This window comes from Elephas maximus, chromosome 2 (genome assembly GCF_024166365.1).
Source record: "Elephas maximus indicus isolate mEleMax1 chromosome 2, mEleMax1 primary haplotype, whole genome shotgun sequence".
NCBI classification, from domain to species: Eukaryota; Metazoa; Chordata; class Mammalia; order Proboscidea; family Elephantidae; genus Elephas; species Elephas maximus.
In genome coordinates this window covers 37234998-37261726 of record NC_064820.1, presented here as the reverse complement: position 1 = coordinate 37261726, position 26729 = coordinate 37234998, and the positions used below count along the sequence as shown (strand labels likewise).

Genomic DNA, 26729 nt, shown 5'->3' with positions numbered 1-26729 from the left:
GGCCTGGCTCCTGTTGCTTCTTTGGAAAAATATATTCTGAGTTACAAGCTGCTCAAAACAGAATTTTTGAAACAGTCTTCACCTGGGTACTACCATTAACTTACATGGATGTAGGTATCTCACAATGTTATGTATCTCATTACTACTACTACCTTGGAATTACAGTAGTTATTAGACCTACCACTAGAATGTGTTGTTTAATGTGTTAATAAAGAAGCACATACATTATTGTATCACAAATCTGTTTATTTTAAATATTTTTAAAAATGTTGTGTTTCAGGGGAAGTTTATGGAGCACATTAGTTTCTCATTAACAAAGTGTACACACAGCATTCTGTGAGAATGCTTTCAATCCCCATGCTGTATCAGCAGTCTCCCCACTTCTGTCGTGGATTCCCCGTGTCCTTTCATCTGGTTTTCCTACCCTTTCCTGCCTTTTCATCGTTACTTTTGGTTTTGTATAATTGTTTGTTTTATGAAGCACATTCTTTTCAGGTGTTATTTTTTATTTTATAGGCCTGCCTGTTGCTTGGCTGGAAGGTGGTTTCTGCGAACGACTGCAGTTCCAAGTCAGAGAGAGTGTCTTAGGCTACCCTTTCGGGGGTTCCTCTTGTCTCTATCAGGCCAGTAAATCTGGTCTTTTTTGATGAATTTGATATTTTCTTCTACATTCTTTCACACTCTGTCCAGGACCCTCTATTGTGGTCCTGATCATTGCAGTTGGTAGTGGTAGCCAGGCACCATTTAGTTCTCCTGGTCTTGGGGTTGTGTAGGCTGTGATACATGTGGTCCATTAGTCCTTTGGACTAATTGTTACCTTGAGTCTTTGGTTTTCTTCACTTTCCTTTACTCTGGACAGGAAGAGACCACTAGTTGCATCTTAGATGGTGTCTTAGTCATCTAGTGCTGCTATAACAGAAATACAAGTGGGTGGCTTTAACAAAGAGAAATTTATTTTCTCACAGTCTAGTAGGTTACAAGTCCAAATTCAGGGCGTCGGCTCCAGGGAAAGGCGTTCTCTTTCTGTTGGCTCTGGAGGAAGGTCTTCACCCTCAGTCTTCCCGTTGGTCCTTATCCTCAGTCTTCCGTTGGTCCGGGAGCATCTCAGCACAGGAACCTTAGGTCCAAAGGACACACTTTGCTCCCAGCACTGCTTTCTTGCTGGTGTGAGGTCCCCAATTCTCTGCTTGCTTCCCTTTCCTTTTATCTCTTGAGAGAGAAAAGGTGGTGGAGGCCACACCCCAGGGAAACTCCCTTTACCTTGGATCAGGGAGGTGACCTGAGTAAGGATAGTGTTACAATCCCACCCTAATCCACTCAACATAAAATTACAATCACAAAATGGAGGACAGCCACATAATACTGGGAATCATGGCCTAACCAAGTTGATACACACATTTTGGGGGGGACATAATTCAATCTGTGACAGATGGCCACTTGCAAACTTTTAAGACTCCAGACACTACTCAGCAAAGTAGGATGTGGAACATTGTTTTTATGCACTATGTTATGCCAGTTGATATAAATGTCCTCCAAGTCTGTGGTCCTTAGCCCTCAAGCCTAGTATCTTTATCCTAGGAGGTGTTTGGTTGTGCATAAGAAGTTTCCATGACTGTGCCCCTTGTGTGTTCTGTTGTCTAAATTATTATACATGCAACATCTACAATATGTATCTAGAGATGTGCTCAATCTAACCTGTATCTTCAGGTGGCTGCGCTCCCCTACACCCTCCCACACCTCTTTAGCATACATTTTTAAGTATGTATCCCTTCGTAGATTATTGTTTTATTAATACTGTTGTTGCAGGATTGTCTGTATTATAGTAATTGCCATAGTTGCTCGTTGTTCTTGTTTCTTTCAGTGTCTTCCTTTGTCTTTGTCATATTGTGCTGATTTCCTCCACATTGCCTTTTCTTCACCAGTATTACCATGTGTTTTCTATTTAGTAACTTACCCTCTCCCCTCCCTGTTAACCATCAAAGAATTTTTTTTTCTTTGCTTAAACCTCTTCTTGTCTTTTTATAATAGTGGTCTCATATAATATTTGTCCTTTTGTGATTGGCTTATTTCACTTAGCATAATGTCCTCCAGTTTCATTCATGTTGTGAGATGTTTCATGGATTCATCATTATGTATTTTAAATATTTTGATAAATTTTGATGATTTGGCTTCCTTTGTAACCTGATGCATTTTATTTTATGCACGTAAAAATCAAGCTAACCATGATAAATGACTTTGTTTTAAAATAAGGAGTTGGTCGCTAGTTACTTCAAGTGGTGTCCAGTAAAGTGTGTTTTTTCTTTTTTTTGTATTGATATGAACTTGTGCTTTGTATATGTTCATTGTGTTTCAATCACTTGCATTATTATTATATTATTTTTAATGTTCAGATTGTCCCATCTTTGGCCTATGGGATTTCCTTTATGTTGGCTCCAGTGTACTTTTGATATGGCCTGTCAGCCTTTGTTAACTTTCTGGCCAGCACAGCATCCCAGGCTCATCTTGTACATTTCCTCCTGCAGACCTGGAATCAGTCATTCTTTCAAGAAATTCTGGTTTCTGTTAGTGGAGAATGGGCCACAATCTGGGTACTGGGTGTACTCAGTGTTTTCGGCCTATCGTCGCTTCTAGGTCTTTTTGGTGCACAGGGATAGAACGTACTTTATTGAAGGGACAAAGTTTGAAATGTCTTTTGGAGGAAAAAGATCAGTTTATACTATTTTTAATTCACATTTAACATTAGGGATTTTTATTTAAGTTCTTTGATTTTATAATGTGTCACGTTTTCTCTTACATTGAAAATCTTAGTTCCTAAATTATTACCTTATTTGCCTTGGTTTACTACATATATTAAAATCATTTCAAAGCAATAATATCAATATTATTACTAAACAAATAATTTCTTTTATAAGAATCAGCACAAATATGGTCCCTATGAGGCAGAGGTTAAAGATGCCCCAAACGTCTAACTTTTCTAAGCTGGTGTACCACTTCATCTCTAACACCAGCTACTCCCTCTCCAGTCAGTATTCACCCTCCCATCTTTGGGTTCCCTGATTCGCTGTAGTGTCTCACAGAACTCTCGAACTGTATAAAGGAAATGGCTCGTGTGATTGTGGAGGCTGACAAGTCCCAAATCTGTGGGCCAGGCATAGGCTTCTCCCGACCTACGTGGCTGCAGAAACTGTGACAAACCCAAACTGGCAGTTCAGGCCACAGACCGCTGCTGGTTCACAAGGCAGCGGAAGCTGGTGAATCAGGTCACATGATGGGCCCAGTGGCTCAAGGAGCTGTGGAGACCGACAAATCCCACAATCGGCAAGTCAGACAGCAGGTCTTTGAGGAGGTCAGTTGATCACTAAACGGACTGTGATCCAGATGCAGATAGAGTCTTGCCAGGACACACACATATATCTTAGATGCAGGCCACACCCCAGGGAAGGGCATAAGTTCAGTAAGGGTGGGATTTGAGTCACGCCTTGCTGCAAGGCTGAGGCCCAAGACACACCTTAACACCAGTCCTGCCCCATCAGCATGTAGAGGTCAAGATCCACAACACATAAAGTAGAGGACCACCACACAATAGTGGGAATCATGGCCTAGCCAAGTTAACGCATAACCCCAACCATCATAGGTTCTATGTACCTTATTTGCACAGTCCCACTCAATCATTGTGTGACAGTCACAATAGACCATGGCTAGAAGGGCTGTATTAAGTAATTCAGTACACTGCAATTACTAATTGAGTTATCATTGAAATTTCTTTGCAGGACTTCTACTGAGGATGTAAAGTCAAAATACTATATTCTAAACTAAATTGAAATAGTTATTGTGGCATGTCACTAAATTGCTATACAGTTAGGTTAATTTGTTTTCGATTTTTAGGAACTTCGTTTTTGAATATATGTAACTGTACAGGCAATTCCTGGGTTATGAACGTCCGACTTATGTACAACTCGTAGATACGAACCAACCCCTGTAAAGCGTGTTATATTAAAAATTGAAGATTTTTTGTGATAACAAACAGGTGCTCCTTTACGACATGCATCAAAACATTATTATTTCTGTGTTATTATGTTAAAGATGTTTTAGTGTATCTGGAAGTATTTCTTTAATGTTTTTTATGCATAGAAAGGTACGCAATATACTATATACTAAGACAAACATTTGACTAACTGACGTTAGGTAACCACACCTAACTGTTCCAACTTTAGTACAAATTCGACTTAAAGACAGTCTAGGAACAGAACTTGTTCGTAGTCTAGGGACTGACTGTATTACCAGGTATATTCAGAAGTCTTACTTCATCTTTATCCTGTCTGCCTCATTCCTGCCTTCCCTTATTGGTAATTAAAAAAAAAAAAAAATTGGGTTTACCTTTCCAGTATTTCTTAGCAAAACTCTCCATTATATATTCTTGCTCCTCTCTTCCTTACACAGAAGATAATGTGCTATATGTATACTGTTCCATGTCACTGTAGAAATCTTTTACGGTTGCGCAGTATTCCATTCTTTGGATATTCATCCAGTCCCTTATTGATGGATTCATGGGTTGTTTCCATGCTTTTTCTATATAGTGTCATAATGAGTAACCACATGCATATGTTGTTTCATATTTGCAGGGATGTTTCTTCAGAGTAGATTCCTAACCAGCTGACCAGTTGCCTTTGACTCAGTTCTGATTCATGGTGACTCACGTGTGTCTGGGTAGAATTGTGCTCCGTAGTTCCCATTATTTCTTTGGAGGTGCCTCTGGTTGGATCCGAACCTCCAACCCCTGGCACAACAGCCAGCTGTGTTAACTGTTTGCACCACCCAAGGAGTTAAAGGAGATAAATGTGTATGTAATTTTTCTAGATTCCCAAATTGGGGTGGTACCGTTTTTGTATTCCCTCAAAATATAGAAAAGTGCTTGTTTTCTTCATCTTTGCCAACAGAATAGGCTGTCAGACTTTTGTATTTTTGCCAAACTTATAGGTGAGCGTTGTCTTGTGTGTATTTTTGTGGTAAATGTATATAACAAAACATTTGCGATTTCAATATTTCCAGTGATATTAGTTACGTTAATTATGCTATGCAGCCGTAACCATTTACTTTTTGGTTTTGTATCCAATATTCTGTTGGATGCCAAACTTCATTCTTTAGGCCCTATTAGTTAGCATATTGGGATGCATGGTTTTTAGGAAATAGCGACCTTCAGATTTTGGTGTAGCCCAGAACTTATCAACCTGAGAATCTAATTTGGAATTATAAAATCTAAATACAGTACTTGCCATTCCTCTGTAATTGTTAACAGTGTGATAAGATATAATTGCATTTTCTTATCAGTTTGACATTTAAGAAAAGCTCAACTTGACATGCACAGTTGGCATTTTGCTTGTCCTTCTCTAGATTATGTATAATAGTGCCTCCATTTTCAAAGTACACCATCATAAATGATTATTTAGTCAGAGGTATGTTAACTTTATTCTTCAGACATGTTCTTTATATGCTGTAAAACAGTTTTCAAAATACCCTTGATCACTGCCTTGCAAATCTTTTTTTGAAATGAAAATAGATCATGTGTATGTTTTACCCTAAGCCACAAATTTTATCGCTAAAGAAACTCTTAATTGAACCATACTTCTAGAATGCTTGAAGTCTGTTGCTCTCATCTTGTACCTGAGAAAATGGAGACCCAGTGAGGATATTAAATGACTTCTTAAAAATCCTTTAGAAGTTCTCCTTGTGGCTTGGTGAGTATACAGGTCCCCCAAGATCTAGGTTAGCCCTGATTTCTTCTGATACCTCAGTGACCCTCTTTCTGTTCCCTTTCATTGTTTCTTTCACTTACCTTTGTATTTCCTCAGAGTTTATCCTTGACTCTCTTTTCCCATTGTTCTTTTCCATTTGCATCTACTCTCACGGTTTCAACCCCACCAGTGCGTCTATTGAGATGAGCATGTGTTTTTTGTCCTTTATTAGTATAGCATTAATTGATTTTCAAATGGGTAAATCCGACTTGGTTGTGGTATATAATCCTTTGTATTTATTGATGGGTTTTGTTTGCTAATATTTTGTTGAGGATTTTTACCTCTATATTCATGAGGGGTATCATTCTGTAGTTTTTTTTTTTTTTTCTTGTGATATTTTTGTTTAGTATTGATATCAGGGTACTACCGGCCTCATAGAATAGGTTGTTTCCTCCTCTGTTTTTTGGAAGAGCTTCAGGGGGCATGGGGTAATCTATCATGGCCACATGGTGAGGCCAATAAAAGCCCTGAGCCTTGAGGCTCAGATGGAGATTCCTGGTTGGTAAGAGTGAACATCTCTTGGGAGGGTAGCATGTCCCCTTGGGACATGGAAGCTCTGTGCTGAAAACCTTCCTGGAACTTTCCCTAGGCATCTCTTCATTTGTATCCTTTTTTCTGTTATATTACAGCAGTAATTGAAAGTATAGTGTTTCCTATGACCTCTCTGAGTCCTTCCAGTGAGCAAAGGAGTAGAGGGGGCAGCTGGTCTGAAGTGAAGGGGAATTGTGTATCCCGAGCTTGCGACTGGCACTCTTCTGGCTTATTTGAGGTCCTCGTCTTCTACTGAAGCTTCCTGTTTTTCCTGTTCCTTTTGCCCTGCAGTGCACGTTCCACACAAATTTGATACATTTAATCCCCTGCTTTGCTTTGATTTTCTCTTTTCGCCTTCCTAGGTTTATTTCCAATGGTATAGCTGCCCTGCACCTTCTCTCCTAATGTGCCATGTATTTTCTGCCTACTTGCTGTCACTCATGTTGTTCTTCAGGTTAAGAATGCCTTCCCGCCTCTCTGCTTTGTTGTCATTGTTAGGTGCCATTGAGTAGGCTCCAGCTCACAGCGACCCTGTGAGCAGCAGAATGAAACATTGCCCAGTCTTGCACCATCCTCAGAATTGTTGCTGTGTTTGAGCCCATTGTTTCAGCCACTGTGTCAGTCCATCTTGTTGAGGGTCTTCCTCTTTTTTTGTTAGCTGTCTAATCTACCAAGCATGATGTCCTTCCCCAGGGACTGGTCCCTCCTAAATTAACATGTTCAAAGTATGTGAGATGAAGTCTCGCCATCCTTGCTTCTAAGGAGCATTCTTTCTGTGCTTCTTGCAAGACAGATTTGTTGTTCTTCTGGCAGTCCATGGCATATTCAGTATTCTTTGTTAACATCATAACTGAAATGCATCGATCCTTGTCCAGCTTTTGCATGCATATGAGGCAAATGAAAATGCCATGGTTTAGGTCAGATGCACCTTAGTCCTCAGAGTGACATCTTTGCTTTTTAACACTTTAAAGAGGTCTTTTGCAGCAGATTTGCCTAATGCAGTGTGTCGTTTGATTTCTTGACTGCTGCATCAGTGGGCCTTGATTATGGACCAAGTAAGATGAAAACCGTGACAATTTCAGTCTTTTTTTCGATTTATCATGATGTTGCTTATTGATCCAGTTGTGAGGATTTTTGTTTTTGTGTTGAGGTGTAGTCCATACTGAAGGCTGAAGTCTTTGATAGTCATCAGTAAGGTCTTCAAGTCCTCTTCACTTTCAGCAAGCAAGGTTGTGTCATCTGCATATCACAGGTCATTACCAGTCTTCCTCCAGTCTTGATGCTGTGTTCTCCATTTAGTCCAGTTTCTCGGATTATTTGCTCAGCATGCAGATTGAATAGGTATGGTAAAAGGATATAACCCTGATGCACACCTTTCCTGACTTTAAACCACGAAGTATCCCCTTGTTCTGTTCGAACGACTGCCTCTTGGTCTATGTACAGGTGCTTCATGAGCACAGTTAAATGTTCTGGGATTCTCATTCTTTGCAGTGTTATCCATAATTTATTATGATCCACACAGTCAAATGCCTTTGCACAGTCAATAAAACACAAGTAAACATATTTTTGCTATTTTCTGCTTTCAGCCAGGATCCATCTGACATCAGCAGTGATATCCCTCGTTCCACGTTCTCTTAATCCTGCTTAAATTTTTGGCACTCCTGGGGACAAACATGGATCTCTTCCAGTGGGTTCGCCAGATAGCTGTCTTCCAAATTTCTTGGCATAGACGAGTGAGCGCTTCCAGCACGGCACCCGTTTATTGAAACATCTCAATTGGTATTCCATCAACTCCTGGAACCTTGGAAACCCTGGCAGTGTAGTGGTTAAGTGCTACAGCTGCTAATCCAAAAGGTCGGCAGTTTGAATCCACCAGGTGCTCCTTGGAAACTCTATGGAGCAGTTTTATTCTGTCCTGTAGGGTTGCTTTGAGTTGGAATTGACAAGAATTTTTTTTTTTTTTTTCCTTCCTGCTGATGTCTTCAGTGCAGCTTGGACTTCTTCCTTACGGTACCATTGGCTCTTGATCATATGCTGCCTCCTGAAATGGTTGAACATCGACCAATTCTTTTTGGTATAGTGACTCTGTATATTCCTTCCATCTTCTTTTGATGCTTCATGTGTCAGTCAGTATTTTGCCCGTTGAATCCTTTAGTGTTTCAACTTGAGGCATGAATTTTTTCTTCAGTTCTTTCAGCTTGAGAAATGTTGAGCCTGTTCTTCCCTTTTGGTTTTCTGACTTCAGGTCTTTGCACATTTCGTTATACTTTGTCCTTTAGAGCCACCCTTTGAAATCTTCTGTTCAACTCTTTTACTTCATCATTTCTTCCGTTCGCTTTAGCTACTCTATGTTCAGGAACAGGTTTCGGGGTCTTTTCTGACATCCGTTTTGGTCTCTTCTTTCATTCTTGACTTGTTAATGATATTTTGCTTTCTTCACGTATGATGTCCTTGTCATCCCACAGCTCATCTGGTCTTAAGTTGTTAGTGTTTAGTGTGTCAAATGTGTTCTTGAGGTGGTCTCTGAATTAAGGTGAGATATACTCAGGGTCATACTTTGGCTCTTGTGGACTTGTTCTAATTTTCTTCAGCTTCAACTTGAACTTGCATATGAACAGCTGATGGTCTGTTCTGCAGTTGGGCCCTGGCCTTGTTATCACTGATGATATTAACCTTCTCCATTGTGTCTCTACAGATGTAGTTGATTTGATTCCTGTTTATCCCATCTGGTGAGGTCCACATGTATAGTTGCCATTTATGTTGTTGAGAAGAGGTATTTGCAATTTATAGGTCATTGGTCTTGCAAAATTCTGTTATGCATTCTCCACCGTGGTTTCTATCACCAAGGCTGTATTTTCCAGCTGCTGTTCCTTCGTTTCCATCTTTCGCATTCTAATCACCAGCAATTACCAGTGCATCTTGATTGATTTCAGACTGCAGAAGTTGGTAAAAATCTTTTAATTTCTTCATCTTTTGCGTTAGTAGTTGGTACGTAAATTTGAATAATAGTTGGATTAATTGATCTTCCTTGTAGGCGTGTGAATATTGTCCTGTCACTGACAGCATTGTGCTTCAGGATGGATCTTGAAACGTTCTTTTTGACAATGAATGTGATGCTGTTTCTTTTCAATTTGTCAATCCTGGCACAGTAGACCGTATAATTGTCTGATTCCAAACGGCCAGTACCAGTCTGTTTTAGCTCACTAATGCCTAAGATAGTGATCTTTATGCATTCCATCTAATTTTTGACGACTTCCAATTTTCCTAGATTTATACTTCATACATTACATGTTCCTATTATTAATATATGTTTGCGGCTGTTTCTTCTCATTTTGAGTCGTGCCACATCAGCATGAAGGTTCCGAAAGCTTTACTTGATTCACGTCATTTTGGTCGTCTCTACTTTGAGGAGGCAGCTCTTCCCCAGTTGTATTTTGAGTGCCTTGCACTGTGAGGGGCTCCTCTTCTGGCACTATATCAGACAGTGTTCTGCTATTTCATAGAGTTTTCACTGGCCAGTTTTTAGAAGTAGACCGTCAGGTCCTTCTCCCTAGTCTGTCTTAGTCTGGAAGTCCGCTGAAAGCTGTCCGCTGAAAGCTGTCCACCATGGGTGACCCTGCTGGTATTTGTAATACAGGTGGAATAGCCTTCAGCATCACAGCAACACTCAAGCTACCACAGTACAACAAACTAACCAGCGAGTGGTGGTTCTCTGCTTTTATGAGTTTCTCATTCTTGAAGGGCCAGTGCATAAGTTATTTTGTAAGATCTTTGAAAAGCCTTGAGAACATCCCTTATCAAACCACTCTCCCCAGGAATTCAGTTATGTCTTCCTTAGAGTTCTTAGGAAAACCTGGTGGCATGGTGGTGTAGTGCTACGGCTGCTGACCAAAAGGTTGGCAGTTCAAATCCACCAGATGCTCCTTGGAAACTATGGGACAGTTCTGCTCTGTCCTGTAGGGTCGCTATGAGTTGGACTCGACTTGATGGCAATGAGTTACGGTTTTAAGGTTCTTAAACAGTGTTGTTTATGCCATTGTATTATAAATAGTTGTCTGTGTATATTTTCAGAGTGAATTTCTTAAAGGAAGAGGCTATATATGGCTGTGTCTTACCTGTTTTGAGCCCTTACTTGTTTTGGACCAGGTATATGAGTCAGTAGATGCTCAGTAAAAGCTTGTTGAATTAAAACTAGTCCACTCTTTTTTTTCTGTTCTCATTTTTTACATTTAGTACAGATTAGCGCTAGGCAGCCTTTTGTTACTAGAGTTGGAAGTATTTCTCCCAGATTATTGCTTTTTGCAGGAGCCCAGGTTGTGCCGTGGTTAAGCACTTGGCTGCTAAACGAAAGGGTGGTTCAAACTTACCAGCTGCTCTGCAGGAGAAGGAAGTGACCATCTGTTTCTGTAAAGATTGCAGCCTTGGAATCCCTGTGGAGCAGCGTCGTCCTGCTCTGTAGGGTCACTGTGAGCAGGAATTGACAAACAGCAATGGCTATGGTTTTATTGTTTTTATTTTGTTTATGCTCTATTTTTGCCTTGGAGAAATTTGCTTTTATGTGGCCGCATATACCAGTTTTTGCCTTCTGGGTTTTGTTTCATTTAAAAAGACTTGTCCCGTTCGTTCATATACACACACACGCACATGCACACAATTTTTTTTGGCTAATTTTATCTGTTTTTAGGCCATTGTGTCTCTTTTATTAAAGCATATATTTAATAAATGAAAACTAAAAAACCCCCAAAAAAGAAAACTAGAGGTGATTTAATTATCATTCTCTGGTAAGTTTTATATATATATAAATTGTCAAATTTGAAAGAGTACAGGCCAGTTATTAGGTAGAATGTCCCTCAGTTTGGATTTGTGTGATGTATAAATGCTTTGTAATGTGTGTTTTAAAGTGTGTATGTTTTCTATCTTTGTAAGGTTATAGGTGTCAGAATGTCATTTGCTTCTAATTAGATGAGACTAAGCGGAATGTGCAGCTTAAATTTAAGTGGTGTTTGATTAATGGCAAGTCCTAATTTGCTCTCTGATAAGTGGTTGCGTATATTGATTGAACAGCTTTTGGTTCCTAGTAAGCAGCTGCCCTTACTGTCATAATCACACTTACAATTTCTTGAATAGCAACTAAAGGTTAAGTGCTTGCAAATTTGATTTTTTTTAGCCATTTCTTGGTCTGTGATGAGTCTATTAGTTATACTTCCTGTATTTGAATTAAAGAGAAAAGACCTTTCTCAGATGGTACTGATTCAATATTTTAATAATTCATTACATCTCTTTTGGCGTTACCTTCTTCCAAAAAATAAAAACCAAAGCCATTGCTGTTGACTTGATTCTGACTCATAGCGACCCTGTTGGACAGAGTAGAACTGCCCCGTAGGGTTTCCAAGGAGTGACTGGTGGATTTGAACTGCCATCCTTTTTGGTTACAGCCAAACTCTCAACCACTGTGCCACCAGGACTTCTCTACCTTGTTGTTGCTATTAGGTGCCGTCGAGTCGGTTCCAACTCATAGGGACCCCGTGCATGATAGAACGAGATACTGCTCAGTCCTGCACCAGCCTCACAGTTGTTGCTGTGCATGAGCCCACTGTTGCAGCCACTGTGTCAGTCCCTCTTGTTGAGAGCCTGCCTTTTTTAGCTGACCCTCTACCAAGCATGATGTCCATCTCCAGGGACTGATCTCTCCTGATAACATGTCCAAAGTATGTGAGACATGGTCTCACCATTCTTGCTTCTAAGGAGCATTCTGGTTGTACTTCTTCCAAGGCAGGTTAGTCAGTGGTATAGTCAATATTCTTTGCCAACACCACAATTCAAATGCTTCAGTTCTTCCTTGGTCTTCCTTATTCATTGTCCAGTTTTCACATGCATATGAGGTGATTGAAAACACCATGGATTGGGTCAGGTATATCTTAGTCCTTAGAGTGACATCTTTGCTTTTCAACACTTTAGAGAGGTCTTTTGCAGCAGATTTGCCCAATGCAGTGCGTCTTTTGATTTCTTGACTGCTGCTTCCATGAGTGTTGATTGTGGATTCAAATAAGATTTTGCTGAAGATCATTCAAAAGCGGCTGCAGCAGTATATCGACAGGGAACTGCCAGAAATTAAAGCTGGATTTAGAAGAGGACATGGAACCAGGGATATCATTGCTGATGTCGGATGGATCCTGGCTGAAAGCAGGGAATACCAGAAAGGTGTTTATCTGTGTTCTATTGATTATGCTAAGGCATTCGGCTGTGTGGATCGTAACAAATTATGAATAACATTGCAGAGAATGGCAATTCTGGGACACTTGTGATTGTGCTATTGAGGAATCTGTACATGGATCAAGAGGCAGTCGTTCTCACAGAACAAAGGGATACTACATGGTTTACAGTCAGGAACGGCGTGTGTCAGGGTTGCATCCTTTCACCATACCTATTCAGTCTGTATGCTGGGCAAATAATCGGAGAAGCTGGACTATATGAAGGAGAATGGGGCATCAGGATTGGAGGAAGGCTTCTTAACAACCTGCGTTATGCAGATGACACAACCTTGCTTGCTGAAAGTGAAGAGGATTTGAAGCACTTCCTGATGAAGATCAAAGACCACAGCCTTCAGTAGGCTTATACCTCAACAAAGAAAACAAAAATCTGTACAACTGTACCAATAAGCAGTCTCATGATAAACGGAGAAAAGATTGAGGTTGTCAAGGATTTCATTTACACAGGAATCAAGTTGACTGCATCGGTGGAAAGAGACAGTGGAAAAGCTCAATACTATCAATCAGTCAGAGTGACGCTAGGGGCTGACTGCGAATCAGACCATCAGTTACTCATATGCAAGTTCACATTTACCTCCTTAGAGGCTATTTATTTGCAGAAATATAAATCTCCTTAAACTTGCCCAAGTAAAAAAAGGGTACAGGTACAGCTCATGGAAGTAAGACTCAGGAGTACTGCCCAACTGCATGGGAATGCTACTGTTCTATTGTTTTCATGAAGCATTTTTCTCTGTTGTGTCTGTATGTCTCGGTCTGCCTTGCATCACACACTCTTTTCGTTTATGCTCTGTGTATCTTTTCCGTTTTCCTTTCTGTTTATCTTTTTTGCTTAAACCCTGTGTAGTTAAGTCGATTCCGACTCATAGCGACCCTATGGGACAGAGCAGGACTGACCCATAGAGTTTCCAAGGAGCGCCTGGCAGATTCGAACTGCCGACCCTTTGGTTATCAACACTAGCACTTAACCACTATGCCACCAGGGCTAAAATTGGCAGAAGCTTGTGAATATGCATAACCAGTTACATCTCTCATGCCCCTGCCTATTCTGACCCAACATACCAAATTCAGATTGATTTGCTCATATTCTGTCAGGCATGTACCCCTGGTGCAATTAGTTGTGATGGAATCATCTCTGTTTTGGTAGAATCTGTGGGTGGGGTCAAATTCTCTAAATACAGGTAGTCCTGGACTTATGATGGGGTTCCAGTCTCACGACTCCATTGTAAGTCAGTTCTGACATAAGTCGAATACCTCTTTTTGTTTTTAGTTTTCATTATCATTGCCTTTTGTTATCACTGTCTTAATAAATCCATTCTTTATTTGCCTTTGGGGGTGGGAAATATTACATATAAACTTACAGATATATTTTAATACATATACATAAAAAACACACAAATCATAAAAATTTACTCTCATGATGAAGAAGAGTTGGACAACGTTAGCATTTTGTCAGTTGCAGTAATAACTCCACTTGTGAATGTTTCTACATCATCCCTGGGAATGAGGAGGCATTTCTAGTCAGAAAATTAGTGTGAGTTGTCTGTATGGTCCTTTTTTTTTCTTCACGCATTTTGCGGTAACATATCACTGCTTTCTGAATCTGCCTGTTGACTTTGGCAAAGTGATCAGTGTTTGGGTCCTTGTTTTCAAGAAGCCCCTGGTTCACTTTAGAAAAAACTCCAGCTGATGCTTTCACTGTAAAATTTTTTGACAGCCCTCTTGTCCACATTATTTCTTCCTTATTCAGCATTTCTTCCCTCTTTAAAATCCATTAAGTCCTGATCTTTTAATTCCCCTTCTTTCTGATCTATGAGCTGTTCCTCAATGGCGGTATCAAGTTGTGAATTCAGCGTTATTGCCACTTGGACAGTTTTCCACCAGTCTCTTCTGTTATATTACCCTGATGAAACGCTTGCAGTGTGTTCACGTAACTCGGCAATTTTTCCATATCCCCTGCAGGCATTTTCCTGTAACTTCTTCCCAGGAAGATGTACTAAAAAAAAGGCTGGATGGTTTTAAGTGTAGTTTGTTGTAATTCGAATATGTTATAAGTTGGGGACTACCTGTAGGGGGCTTGAGGCAAGAGTGGCATCAGGAGTACAGCTTTTGCATTGGGGTTGGTAAAAAATCCCAGATGTATTGTGAACTTGATGTTTTCTTTTGCTGGGGAAAGTCTATTTAGAAAGCCACTTCTAAAACATTAGTCACATATCGAAAACACCATGTTGTGTTTTAGTGATTTTATTTTGAAAGACTTTGTATATTGAAACAGAAATATGGATGGTAAAACATGAAAACCATTCTGTGTACCTTACATGTATATTGACTACTAGCAATTGAAAATTTACCTAATGTAAAAGAGACATTCACTTTTTGTAAAAGTTCAGAGGTTGCAAACTGGTTTGTAGATACAGTATGTTTTGCCTTTGTGGTCTTAAAGCTTGAGGTAGTTGTAACTATTTGAAAAAGAAGAAATTTTAAATAAGGTCTGTCAGGTTTAGTGTCTTTTGAAAAATTGGAATATGTGGCAACACTAGCCTGGCATTTTTCACATTGCAACGGTTGATTAGAGCTAAGCTGCCCTTCCCTCATTGGTGAGGAGTGTGCTACAGTCTATCTGGGTCTCTTTACTCAGTCATGGTCTCTGCTTGTACCTTCTAAATACTTGCGTTTGCGGCACTCTATTCTGGTTGTGCATTATTTGCCATTATTGAGCAGTTACTGTTTGCCAGGAGTTGTACTTTATAAACGTGATTTAATCTTCACCACCATGAGAGATGCACCAGTTCCTCACTTACCAACTGTCTTGTTATCCAACATCTTGCATTTATAACAATAGTAAAAAAATCTATTATCTGTTTTGTGCATTAATGAGGCAGTAGGCATGGTGGCAATGGCTGCGGAGTGACCTCTCCCTCCAGAAGGTTCTGTTGGAAGCTGGGCCTTGCACCTGGTGCCGTCCACTCCCCCCTGCCTTGTCCAGCTGCCTTGTGGGGCTGGCCTCCTCAGTGGCCATAGCCTCTGGCAGACGCTTAGGCAGCACGGAGCCAGCGGGTGCTCGTTCTGGGTTCCCAGCGCCTATGTGGCCTGAGGCCCTGCAAGTCAAAATTGCGGTGGGGTGGGAAGGTAGGAAGGAGAGACATTGGAGAGGGTGTTTGGAAGAAATACATTTGAGTTTAATGACATCCCAAAGTGAGCCGAACTGGGCCTGAAGCCTCCACCTGGGTGGGGCTGGGTGTTCAGCCAGGTTCCCAGTGCTGCCCTCGCAGGAAGCAGGAAGTCCCGAGCCTAGGTGATTCACTAGGCCTGGAGGACTCCCCAGGCCCGGAGCTCAGAGCAGGCTCCTAAATCGTGACCCAGGGCTTACAGGGGTGTGAAGGCAGCTCCTTGAGGGGAGCTCTGACCCAGCGTAGGAGGAAGGTGAAGCGATTCAACCGTGGGCCCCTCAGTCTCACAGCCCGGCTTTATCCAGCTTTGTCTCCTCCAAGCCTCCTTTTCCGCAGAGGAGTGAATAATCGGTAACTGGCCTCATCACAGTGATGAGCACATCAGTAAGGTTTAGCTGTTATTATTTCTATGATCATACTTTCTAAATAAATCAGACAGTCTGAAAACAGGGAAAAAAAACCCATTTTTGTATAACACCGATTTTCATGTACCGACCTTTGGAACCTATCCATGTTGATAAGTGAGGAGTGGGTGTGTATGTTGTCACCATTTTATGTGAAGAAACCGGGACTCAGAAAATTAATTAACGTAGTAAATGGCAGAGCTTGGGTTGATTTGAATTGCTCACTGTTGTGGGTTCAAATCCTGGGCTGCTGTTGGCTGTTCTGTACTGCCTTCCAATTCCGTTTTATTTTGTGCTCCTTAGTTATTTTTTAGTGAAGCTTTTTAATACTTCTAAGGAGCTCTGGTGGTACAGCGGTTACGTTCTCGGCTACTCATGCAAAGGTTGGCAGTTCAAACCTAGCAGCCACTCCTTGGGAGAAGATGTGGCAGTCTGCTTCTGTAAAGATTTACAGCCTTGGGAACCCTGTGGGGCAGTTCTTCTTTGTCTTACAGGGTTGCTATGAGTTGGAATCAACTCGCTGGCAGAGGGTTTGAGGTGTTTTTTTTGGTAGTATTTTGCCTTTCTTTATCATATTGCTGCCCCTGTCTTAATTATAGCCATATTAGCTTGAAGAACTGTAGTCTTTTCTTAACTCATCTCTGTCCCTCCAGTTTTCTCTCTCTCATACATACGTGTAAAGAAAAGAAAAACTTCCACAATTGCCAAACATTACTACTGCTAACATGTTCCTGCTAATCTACTTTAAAAAGAGAACCATTTTATATATACATGAGTAATATACACACACATACACATACACATTTGGTTTGTAATGTTTCTCATGTTTTGAAATAAACTTCTGCACCAGGGTTTTTAAAACTGACTTCCAGAGAATTAAAATATTCTGTAGGTTGTTAAAAAACAATAACAACAAAAAACCAAACCCGTTGCTGTTGAGTTGGTTCCGACTCATAGTGGCCCTATAGGACAGGGTAGAATGCTCCACAGGGTTTCCAAGGAGTGCCTGGTGGATTCGAACTGCCAACCTTTTGATTAGCAGCCAAGCTCTTAACCACTGTGTCACCAGGGCCCCAGGTTGTTAAAGGTGTCCTGTAAGTAAGTGTTCCAAGGTCCAGTAAGTTTGGGAAATGCTGAATTTTACTGTTTTGAAGACTTTTAGATTATTTCCATTTTTTTATTATGATATCAGTATATATGTACATTTATCCTTGTGTACCTTATTTCTTAGCTAATGGTCCATAAAATAGATTTTCCCACATTTATAGATGTTTTTATAAAACATGAAGAAAAATCTTAAAACGTTTCTGGTTGTATTCCTCTTATGATATTTTATATAGTATATTTTTATTCTGTTTCATTGTGGGTAGCCAGCATTTTGACTTCTTCTTAAACAACAAAAAGCTTCTGGTAAAGTAATTCTGAAGCAGACCAGTGGCTCTTAACTGGAATGATGAGAACTCTTAATGTTTGCAGCTTTAGGAGAGCCTATAAATGTATCCTTTTCTTCACTAAAGTTGAGCCAGTTGAAAGAATAAAAGGAAACCAGGCAAATGGAGGTCCAAATATCAGTCTTGTGCCTGAGACAAAGCAGGGTTGGAGGTTTTGGCTTAGATGTGCAATAATAGTCCCTGTCCCCTGAATTTAGACCTTGGAACCTCCCCTAAAGGAAAGATTGTGTCTGCAGAGCACATCCCCTGCATCACTGCCTTGCTTGTTATTGTGTCATTCATTTCTACTTCTTGCCTCTGGATGGCATAGTATATGAAGAAGGTAGTTTATCCCAGTTTAGATTACATGACTGAGTCTCTGACCCTGGGGGCTTCCCACAACAAAAGATTGATTGAAGCAGGACTCTGTAGTGAATTTAGTGGCGTTCTGTTAAGAGAGGCTCTTCCTATTTGGTAATTACTAATACCATTATTATTGGAAATCCTGGTGGCATAGTGGTTAAGTGCTATGGCTGCTAACCAAAAGGTCATCAGTTCAAATCCGCCAGGCGCTCCATGGAAACTCAACGGGGCAGTTCTACTCTGTCCTATAGGGTCGCTATGAGTTGGAATCGATGCGGCAGTGGGTTATTATTATTATTATGGAAACCCTGGTGGCGTAGTGGTTAGGTGCTGCAGCTGCTAACCAAGAGGTCAGCAGTTCGAATCCACCAGGTGCTCATTGGAAACTCTATGGGGCACTTCTACTCTGTCCTATAGGGTTGCTATGAGTCGGGATAGACGCGATGGCAACGGGGTTTATTATTATGGATAGTTGGCAAAAGGCAAGTAGGGTTGCTTTGGATTCTTTTCCAGGCCTCTCCGATTTCCTTTCTCTTGTATCCTGTTCTTAGTTTTATTGGAGGCCTGTGAGCTTCACATGGTATAAGCTTTGTGCCTTTTTTAGATTTTCTTAGTATTCCAGTTTACCATATAACTGTTTTAGTGTCTTTGTATCATCTTGCCTTCCTCTCCATATGAAAGATCTGTGACTACATTTCTTAGTTCCTCTTTATTGTTTTAATGTTGTCTTCTTTTATATAATAACATCGCTATTACACTGTTTTGAGCTTTTTTTTTTTTTAAGTCTTGCTTTGGTTTTTTTTTTTTTTTTTTTTTTTTCCCCTGTCTGGGTTGACTTCTGATTGCCCTGACCAGTGTTCTAGTCTTGGGTTGATACCTGATATTATTGATTTTCTAACCAAAGAACTCCATTTAGTATTTTCTTGTAGTTTTGATTTGGTTTTTACAGATTCCCTAAACTTCTGTTTATCTGGAAATGACCTAATTTCACCTTCATATTTGAGAGACAGGTTTGCTGGATATATGATTCTTGGCTGGCAATTTTTTCCCTTCAGTTTTTTATATGTCATCTCGTTGCCTTCTCGCCTGCATGGTTTCTGCCGAGTAGTCCGAGCTTATTCTTATTGACTCTCCTTTGTAGGTAACTTTTCGTTCATCCCTAGCTGTTCTTAAAATTCTCTCTTTATCTTTGGTTTTGGCAAGTTCGATTATAATATGTCTTGGTGACTTTCTTTTAAAATCTACCTTATGTGGAGTTTGATGAACATCTTGAGTAGATATCTTCTCATCTTTCACGATATCAGGGAAGTTTTCTGCCAAGAAATCTGTAGTGATTCTCTCTCTGTTTTCTGTTATCCCTCCCTGTTCTGGTACTCCAATCACTCATAGGTTATTTTTCTTGATAGAGTCCCACATGATTTTTAAGATTTCTTCATTTTTTAAAATTCTTTTATCTGATTTTTCTTCAAATATTTTGGTGCCAAGTGCTTTAGCTTCAAGTTCGGAAATTCCACCTTCCAGTCGCTCAGTTCTGCTCCTTTGACTTTCTATTCAGTTATCTACTTCTGTCATTTTATTGTTGATCTTCTGAATTTCTGATTGTTGTTTATGGATTTTTCTAGCTTATTAAATTTTTCATTATGTTCCTGAATAACCTTTTTAATTTCTTCAACTGCTTTATCTGTGTATTCCTTGGCTTGTTCTCCGTATTGCCTGATTTCTGTCCTGATGTCTTGAAGGGTTCTGTATATTAATCTTTTGTATTCTGCCTCTGGTAATTCCAGGAAGGCACTTTCATCTAGAAGATCCCTTGATTCTTTGAGAGCTTGTTGAGGCGATCTTGATCTGTTTCTTTATGTGACTTGATATTGACTGTTGTCTCTGAGCCATCTATAAGATATTGTATTAGTTTATTTTATGTGTTTGCTTACGGTATCGTAGCTCCTTGCTTTGTTTTGTTTTGATATGTAGAAATGGGTTGCTTGAGTGAGCTAGCTTGATTATTTTCACCTTTGGAGCTCTGACATCCTGTCCCCAGATGGCTAGAGCTGTTACCAGGTATATCACTCTAGGAGTCCATTCACTTTTCTTGTATGAATTCAGCTCAGGTGTCCAGATAGCTGATCATCAAGTGTGTGGTACAGGCTCCGTCCTACAGTCTTAGAGGGGCAGGGGTGATTGATGTATGTACCAGTATCTGGTTGCAGCAGGGGTCATGCTCTGAACAAGGCAGGGGGCTGAGAATTGTCCCCCAAGTGTTTCTGAGGAAAATGTGTCCCTGTTACCTAGAGCATGCAGGTGGATGGGTTCTGCTGATGGACCACGGGCACCCAATATTTTTGATCGTAAGGACTGGGAGGTAGGTACCAGTTATCCTTGGACCCCTGTTGTGGGTGGCTGGGTGACCTGAGTGGAGCTACCAGTCCTTAGGCCCCTGATACGGGTCGGTGAGAACCCTGTTTAATAGGCAAAGCAATGTCAAACATCAGATACCCACCTTTCCACTGCACAGCTGAAAACAGTTGTCGTCTGCCAGTAAGGGCCTATCCCCCTGAAACAGGCCCACACAGGTCCATGCAGAGAGGAAAGGTACTCAAAGTCCATGGACCGTTTCTGTCTGGACAGGAGCCACTTCTGTCCTGAGCTCCCCTAGTTAGTGGAGCTGGCAAATTATATTTTCTCCCAATTGGCAAATTTATTCCTTGTCCAGGGCCTGGAGGATGACTCTAGGTGCTCAACAGGGCCTATCTCAATCCCATGGAAATAACAGCTGCTGAAGCCGGCTTGGGGGCGGGGGCCTCGGTAAAATAGACACAAGTACTTAGCTTTTGCTGAGAGTGCAGTTCTTCTCAGGTTCCGGAGGTGTGAGTAGGCTGTGTGGCTGGCTGCTTCTCCCTAAGGAAACTGCGGCTGAGTGCTAGTACCAGCCAGCTGCAGCCGTTCCTGGGAATGGTGCCTGAGGGATCCCTGAGATTCAGGTCCTGTAACTCCTCTCTGCTTCTGAACCTTCTCTTCCTCCCCCTCCCGCTCAGTTTGTTTTCTAACCGTGCCTTTGATGTTTAGGGTAAATATACTCGTTTCACTTGTTTTTTCAGGTCTTTGTTGTAAGAGGGCTTGCAGAAGCGTCTGTCTATTCTGCCGTCTTGGCCCCACCTCTCTGTTTTAGTGTCTTAATAGTGTCCTCTGTCATGTCTGTCTAACATGTTCCTCTCTGTTTTAGACCCATGAACCTAATGAAGTCATGTTTCCCTGCATCCTATGTGATAGTATATGACCCACGTCTACTTGGGATGTCTCTGCCCTCTTCCGTCCTTGTATTTTAGAACATAGGAACTGAGTTTTTATCACAGTCTTGATCTCATGGGGCCCAAAGTGGTACTCTTTGGTCTTCTAATTCCATGAGGATCTAGGTGTTTCTTCTATAATAAGTAGGGGACATCCTCAAGGTCCTGTGGCTACTAGTATTCTTAGTACAGCTGTTGTTTCTTCATCAGCAAGTTGATTGGTTAGGTTCTACTTTCTTACCGTGATTCTGAATTTTCAGCACTAGTTCCTGTCTTCTAGGCATGAAGATGTTTTCCCCATTGCTGGTGGCAGAATTTCAAACCTATTTGGGATGTGGAATGATCGTTTTATTGGCTTTCAGGTGCAAGTGCTGTATAGTGCCACTGAATATGTACTCAGAATTGGTTATATAATAATCATCATTGATTCTCTTTTACCCTTTCACTATATATAGTTGGAAATACAGCTAGTTGCACTTTTTAAACTAAATCCTAAGTTGCTTGGTATTGCCACGTACTTACTAGTGTTCCCCATATATTTTAACTATTTTTTATTTAATGTGGCTGGGTTGCTCTTCTTGATATCCAGAGATATTAAAGATTCTCAGAGATATTTAACTTTAAAAATTGCTTGGAATTGGTGAATTCCAGTATTAAGGTTAGTACTAGGTAGAGATTAAAAGATTCATGGGCTCTTCAATACTTGGCAACACCAAAAGTGGTGCTCCACTTTCTGTCTCTCAGTTGTTCCTCTGCCAGCTGGTGGCCTTTCTCACTGTATTGTGGCATGGATTCACTGCAGAGCCTTGTTGGCCTAGGCCATACCAAATTCATGTGGCTCTCTCCCAACCTACTGCTTTCCCTCTAAGATATTTAATTCCCAGGTAGGACATTGCCATCTCATATCCAGTTGTGCCTTTTTTTTTTTCCATTTTTATTCAACCCTGTCTTTTTAATGCCTCCTTTGCCCTCCCTCCCCTCCCCTGTTGTTGTTGCTCTGTGCCCTTGTGTCAATTCTAACTCCATGACTCTATAGGACAGAGTAGAACTGCCCCATCAGGTTTCCTAGGCTGTAATCTTTATGAGAGCAGATCGCCTTGTCTTTTCTTCTACGGGAGGGATCCGCTTCTGAGTTTGAGCAGCATACTTTTCAGTTAGCAGCTGAGCACTTAACCATTGCATAGCCAGGACTTCTTTGCCCCACTTATATACCTGACCAGTTTCTGATGATGCTTCTCTGATGTGGATTTTAGCAGGAGACCATCAACATACCAGACTATCGTTTGGTACGCTTTTGATGGCTTCCTTCACGTATCTTTGGAAGATTGCTGGTGAGTCCCCAGAATCTTTGGTACAGAGTGGTCTGTGCCCATTTACCTACTTTTTACTACATGAATTCAGTTCTATACAGGCGTGTGTCTTTTAGTGGTAAGGATCAGAAGCCGTTCACTAAATGTAGATTCTTCAAGTCTGTTATTAAAGATTTCTAACATAGTTAGGGGTTTGATTGCTAACATCTCTGGATGTTCTGTTACTGTGGAAACAGTTGAGGTTGGGGCATATTTTGTCCTCTGCTAGCATATGTAAGCTCTCAAGTACTGCACAGCTAGGACCTTCCAGGCTACAGAGATAGGGCATGGTCCTGTCCACCTTTGTTACTTACTGCTTCATGAAATATACTGTGTTGTTCATAGTTTGTAAAGGTTCACCTAGGAACTCCGTCAATATGTTAAAGGGAGCCAAAGCCAAACATCTGTGTCTTTAATTTCATGTGGAATCCCTTCCTAGGCTTCTTCCCAAAACCCAGACTTTAATTGTCTTGGATACACAAGCCGTGGGTCTTACCTGTTGTTGTTAGGTGTGGTGGAGTCACTTGCAACTCATAGCAGGTGTATGTCTAACAGAAAGAAACGCTGCCTGGTCTTGCAGCACCCTCACAATCCTTGCTATGTTTGAGTCCATTGTTGCAGCCACTCTGCCAGTCTGTTTCATTGAGGGTCTCCTCTTTTTTTGCTGACCTTCTACTTTACCAAGCGTGATGCCCTTCTGCAGAGTTCGGACCTTCGTGATGTACTTCCCAAAGTAAGCTGGATGAAGTTTTGCCCATCCTCGCTTCTAAGGAGCATTTTGGCTATTCCTTCAAGTCGGATTTGTTTGTTCTTCTGGCAGCCAATGATCTATTCAGTATTCTTTGCCAGCTCTCCTTCTGACTTCCTTTTTCATTGTCCAGCTTTCTCAGGCATATGAGGCGTTTGAAAATACCTTCGCTTGGGTTGGGTGCAGCTTAGCCTCAAAGTGACATCTTTGCTTTTTAGCACTTTAAAGAGGTCATTTGCTGCAGATTTGCCCAATGCAATATGTCATTTGATTTCTTGACTGCTGCTTCCATGAGCGTTGATTGTGGATCCAAGTAAAATGAAATCCTCGACAACTTCAGTCTTTGTTTATCATGATGTTGCTTACTGATCCAATTGTGGGGGTTTTTGTTTTCTACTATATGCCTTACTAGTGCTCCCCACATGTCCGGACTACCTTTTTTTCTAATATATGCCTCAAGAATTAACCATGTGTTTGTATCTTAAACAGCGGTGAATGAATGATGGTCTAATTCTCCATGAGGCCAAATTGGGTGAGGTTGTTTTTCCTGACTTCTAATAATAAACCACTGTAACTGTGGTTAACTGAGTGTTCTCTGGTCCTTGTAACCCGGAAGAGCCTGATAAACAGCTTCATAAAGAGTGAATGCTTGTATAATTCTAAGTGCCTGACCCCCAAAGTTATTTATCTATCTGTGTGTGAGAAGACAATGAGCCAGTGAAAATGTTGGATTAATAATTTATATAAATTGTATTTTTTCAGTATTCTATTTAAAATTATAATTCTGGAAAGAAATGAAAGGCCAAAGAGGCCAAAAAAATTTGGCTAAAAGTATTTCTATTTTTGACTTTGAATTCAATATAAATTAGCTCTTTTGTTTTCTTTTTTAAATAGGGTTACACATCATTTTGGAATGACTGTATATCATCTGGATTACGTGGCTGTATGTTAATTGAATTAGCCTTGAGAGGAAGGTTACAACTAGAGGCTTGTGGAATGAGGCGTAAAAGTCTATTAACAAGAAAGGTAAGAGAAGTGCAGAGTAACATATTCCTAAAAATGAAAAAAAGGTTTCTTTCACAAAATAGAAGTTAATTTTAAAATTTAGACTTTATTGAATTGTGTTTGCACATCCATTTTGCATTCTTGGTTTCCTGGTTCTTTGTACAGATAATGAATAGTGTAATTCATTGTTAGGATTACTGGCGAGTGTATATTTAAAGAGATTCCAAACTTCACTCGCTGCTTCTGAAAGCGGTCATTTTGAAATAAATGACATACTTATTTTAAAAGTCAGAAATGTTTTTGTGGAAATTAACTACCCATAAGCTATTTCTTTTTAGCAGAATATAAGTACTTCTCAGATCTCTGCCTTCTGCACTGTGAAGGTTTGTGTAGATACTATTACTGTGGTACAGTCATAAAAATTCAGGACTGTTTTTCTTGCAGTCTATCCTTGTGGCTTTTGGGGGCATGGTGTTTTAAAATGAATTTTTCCTTAATACAGCATGGTGTTGTGTGGAAATCTCAGAACCTCACTACTCTGCCCTCAGCTATGAAAAAAAAAGGCTATAACAAATCACCACTTTTTACTTCTTGTTCAGTTCTGACACCAGCTGCCCACACCACTTTTTTCTCTGACCCTAGCCACCCAGAGCTGGATCAGATCTCACAAATGAAAGGGCAGTCCTTCAGACTCCCAGACAGACAGACGACAGCCACAAATTTGGGAGTCTACACAACACCTTCACTTCTGACCTGCTGGCTGCAAATTCGGAACTTCCCTCTCCCCCTTCAGGATGCCAGCCACAAGCTGGGGAGCGTTCCCTGGGCTCCCTCACTTCTGACCTACTGGCTCCCACTACTAATTCAGGTTCGCTGATTCGCTGGAATGACTCACAAAACTTAAAAAAAAAGCGCTATACTTATGATTATAGTACAAAAGGATACAAAGAAGAGACACATAGGGCGAGGTCTGGGAGGGTTCTCAGCTTAGAGCTTCCATGTCTCTGTGGATGCCCTGCCAACAGAAAGTCCATTGATCAGCTTTCCTCCCTCCTCTGAGATCAGCTTATATCAGGCCAGCCCCCACCATTAGCATAAACCTCCAGGTATGGTCTAGAGGTTTAGATAACAAAGGCACTTTAATTACTCGGGAAAGTAAAAAAAAAAAAAAATGAATGTCAGAACTGAACATTCTTGATGGATACGTTATAGAAATTAATAGTTTTGTAGGAAAGAGAGCCATTAATGTATTCTTGAAAGTTATATGCAAAGTAAACATGGCATATTAGAAGGTATTCTGCATGGGATTTAAAAATTAAACCTGGTTTCATTATTTAAAAATAAAACCACAAACTGGCATGAGATTGGTTAAAAAATGTTTTAGATAACTATGTTATAAAGCAAAGTATAATGTTTATTTCATTTTACTGAGTAACAATAATGATTTATGGGTAGAAAAACCTCAAGAAGCTGCCATTATAGTTATTAATGAAATATGTACATAGATTTTTACCAACTACAGGAGGTAATTTGTATTAATGTTATGAAGCCCAGACCTAAAATGAAAAGGTTTTCATACTGATTCTACTGGTTCTTTTTGTGGGAACTTATAAAAACCAATTTTGTTTCGCTTATCCACAATATCAACCAGTGAATTGTTCATTCTTTTGTTCATTTATTCATTCATATTTATTTGCTGCTCACATATACCATGTACTGTGCTAGGCCCTGGTGGCCAAAAGAGACATGTTCCCTGCCTGTATAGGCATATTATTTTAGTCTGAGTTTGTGTGAACTTAACATATGTCTTCTGGAAAAATATTCCAACATGATTTAATTTACTTATTTAAAAAATAAGTGTTGATTTTATTAAGTAGCACATAATAGTAGTTATAAAATCAAGTCATACTAAAAGATTTATAACCATTAAAAAAAAAAAAAAAACACATCTTACCCACCGTTCCTCACTCCTTAGCCCTGTTCCTGGGAGGCAATCGTTTTCAGTTTTTGTATCAGTTTCCTTGGGCTGCCGTACAAATTACCATGAACTTGGTGGTTTAAAATGACAGAAACCTGTTCTCTCACAGTTCTGGAAGCCAGAAATCCAAAATTAAGGTGTTAGCAGGGCTGTACTCCCTCTGAAGGATCTGTTCATGCCTCTTCCAACTTCTAGTGGTTCCAGGTGGTCTTGGTTTTCTTGGGTTGTGGCTGCATCTCTCCCTGCTCCTTCTTTACGTAGCCTTCAAATCTGTGTGTCTTTCATAAAGACACTTAATAGGATTTAGAGCCCACTGAGTTAATCCAAGATGATCTCATATCAAGATCCTTAATTACATCTACAAAGACCTTTTTACTTAAATAAGGTTATATTTACACGTTGCAGGGAT

The 26729-nt window shown here is 40.4% G+C and overlaps 1 protein-coding gene across 2 annotated transcripts in view; it reads left to right on the top strand.

Annotated features, from left to right (window-relative positions):
* The window catches only part of GOLPH3 (golgi phosphoprotein 3), a 77217-nt gene that overhangs the window by 37403 nt on the left and 13085 nt on the right, over positions 1 to 26729 (top strand). Inside the window, exons 2-3 of one of the 2 annotated variants that reach the window (XM_049861810.1) lie at positions 24232 to 24363; positions 24985 to 25721. In XM_049861810.1, coding sequence (XP_049717767.1) covers positions 24232 to 24363; positions 24985 to 25401 — 549 coding nt within the window. In that variant the 3' untranslated portion in view covers positions 25402 to 25721. Of the gene's footprint in view, positions 1 to 24231; positions 24364 to 24984; positions 25722 to 26729 lie in introns of those variants that run through there. The other variant, XM_049861802.1, reaches the window with a different exon arrangement.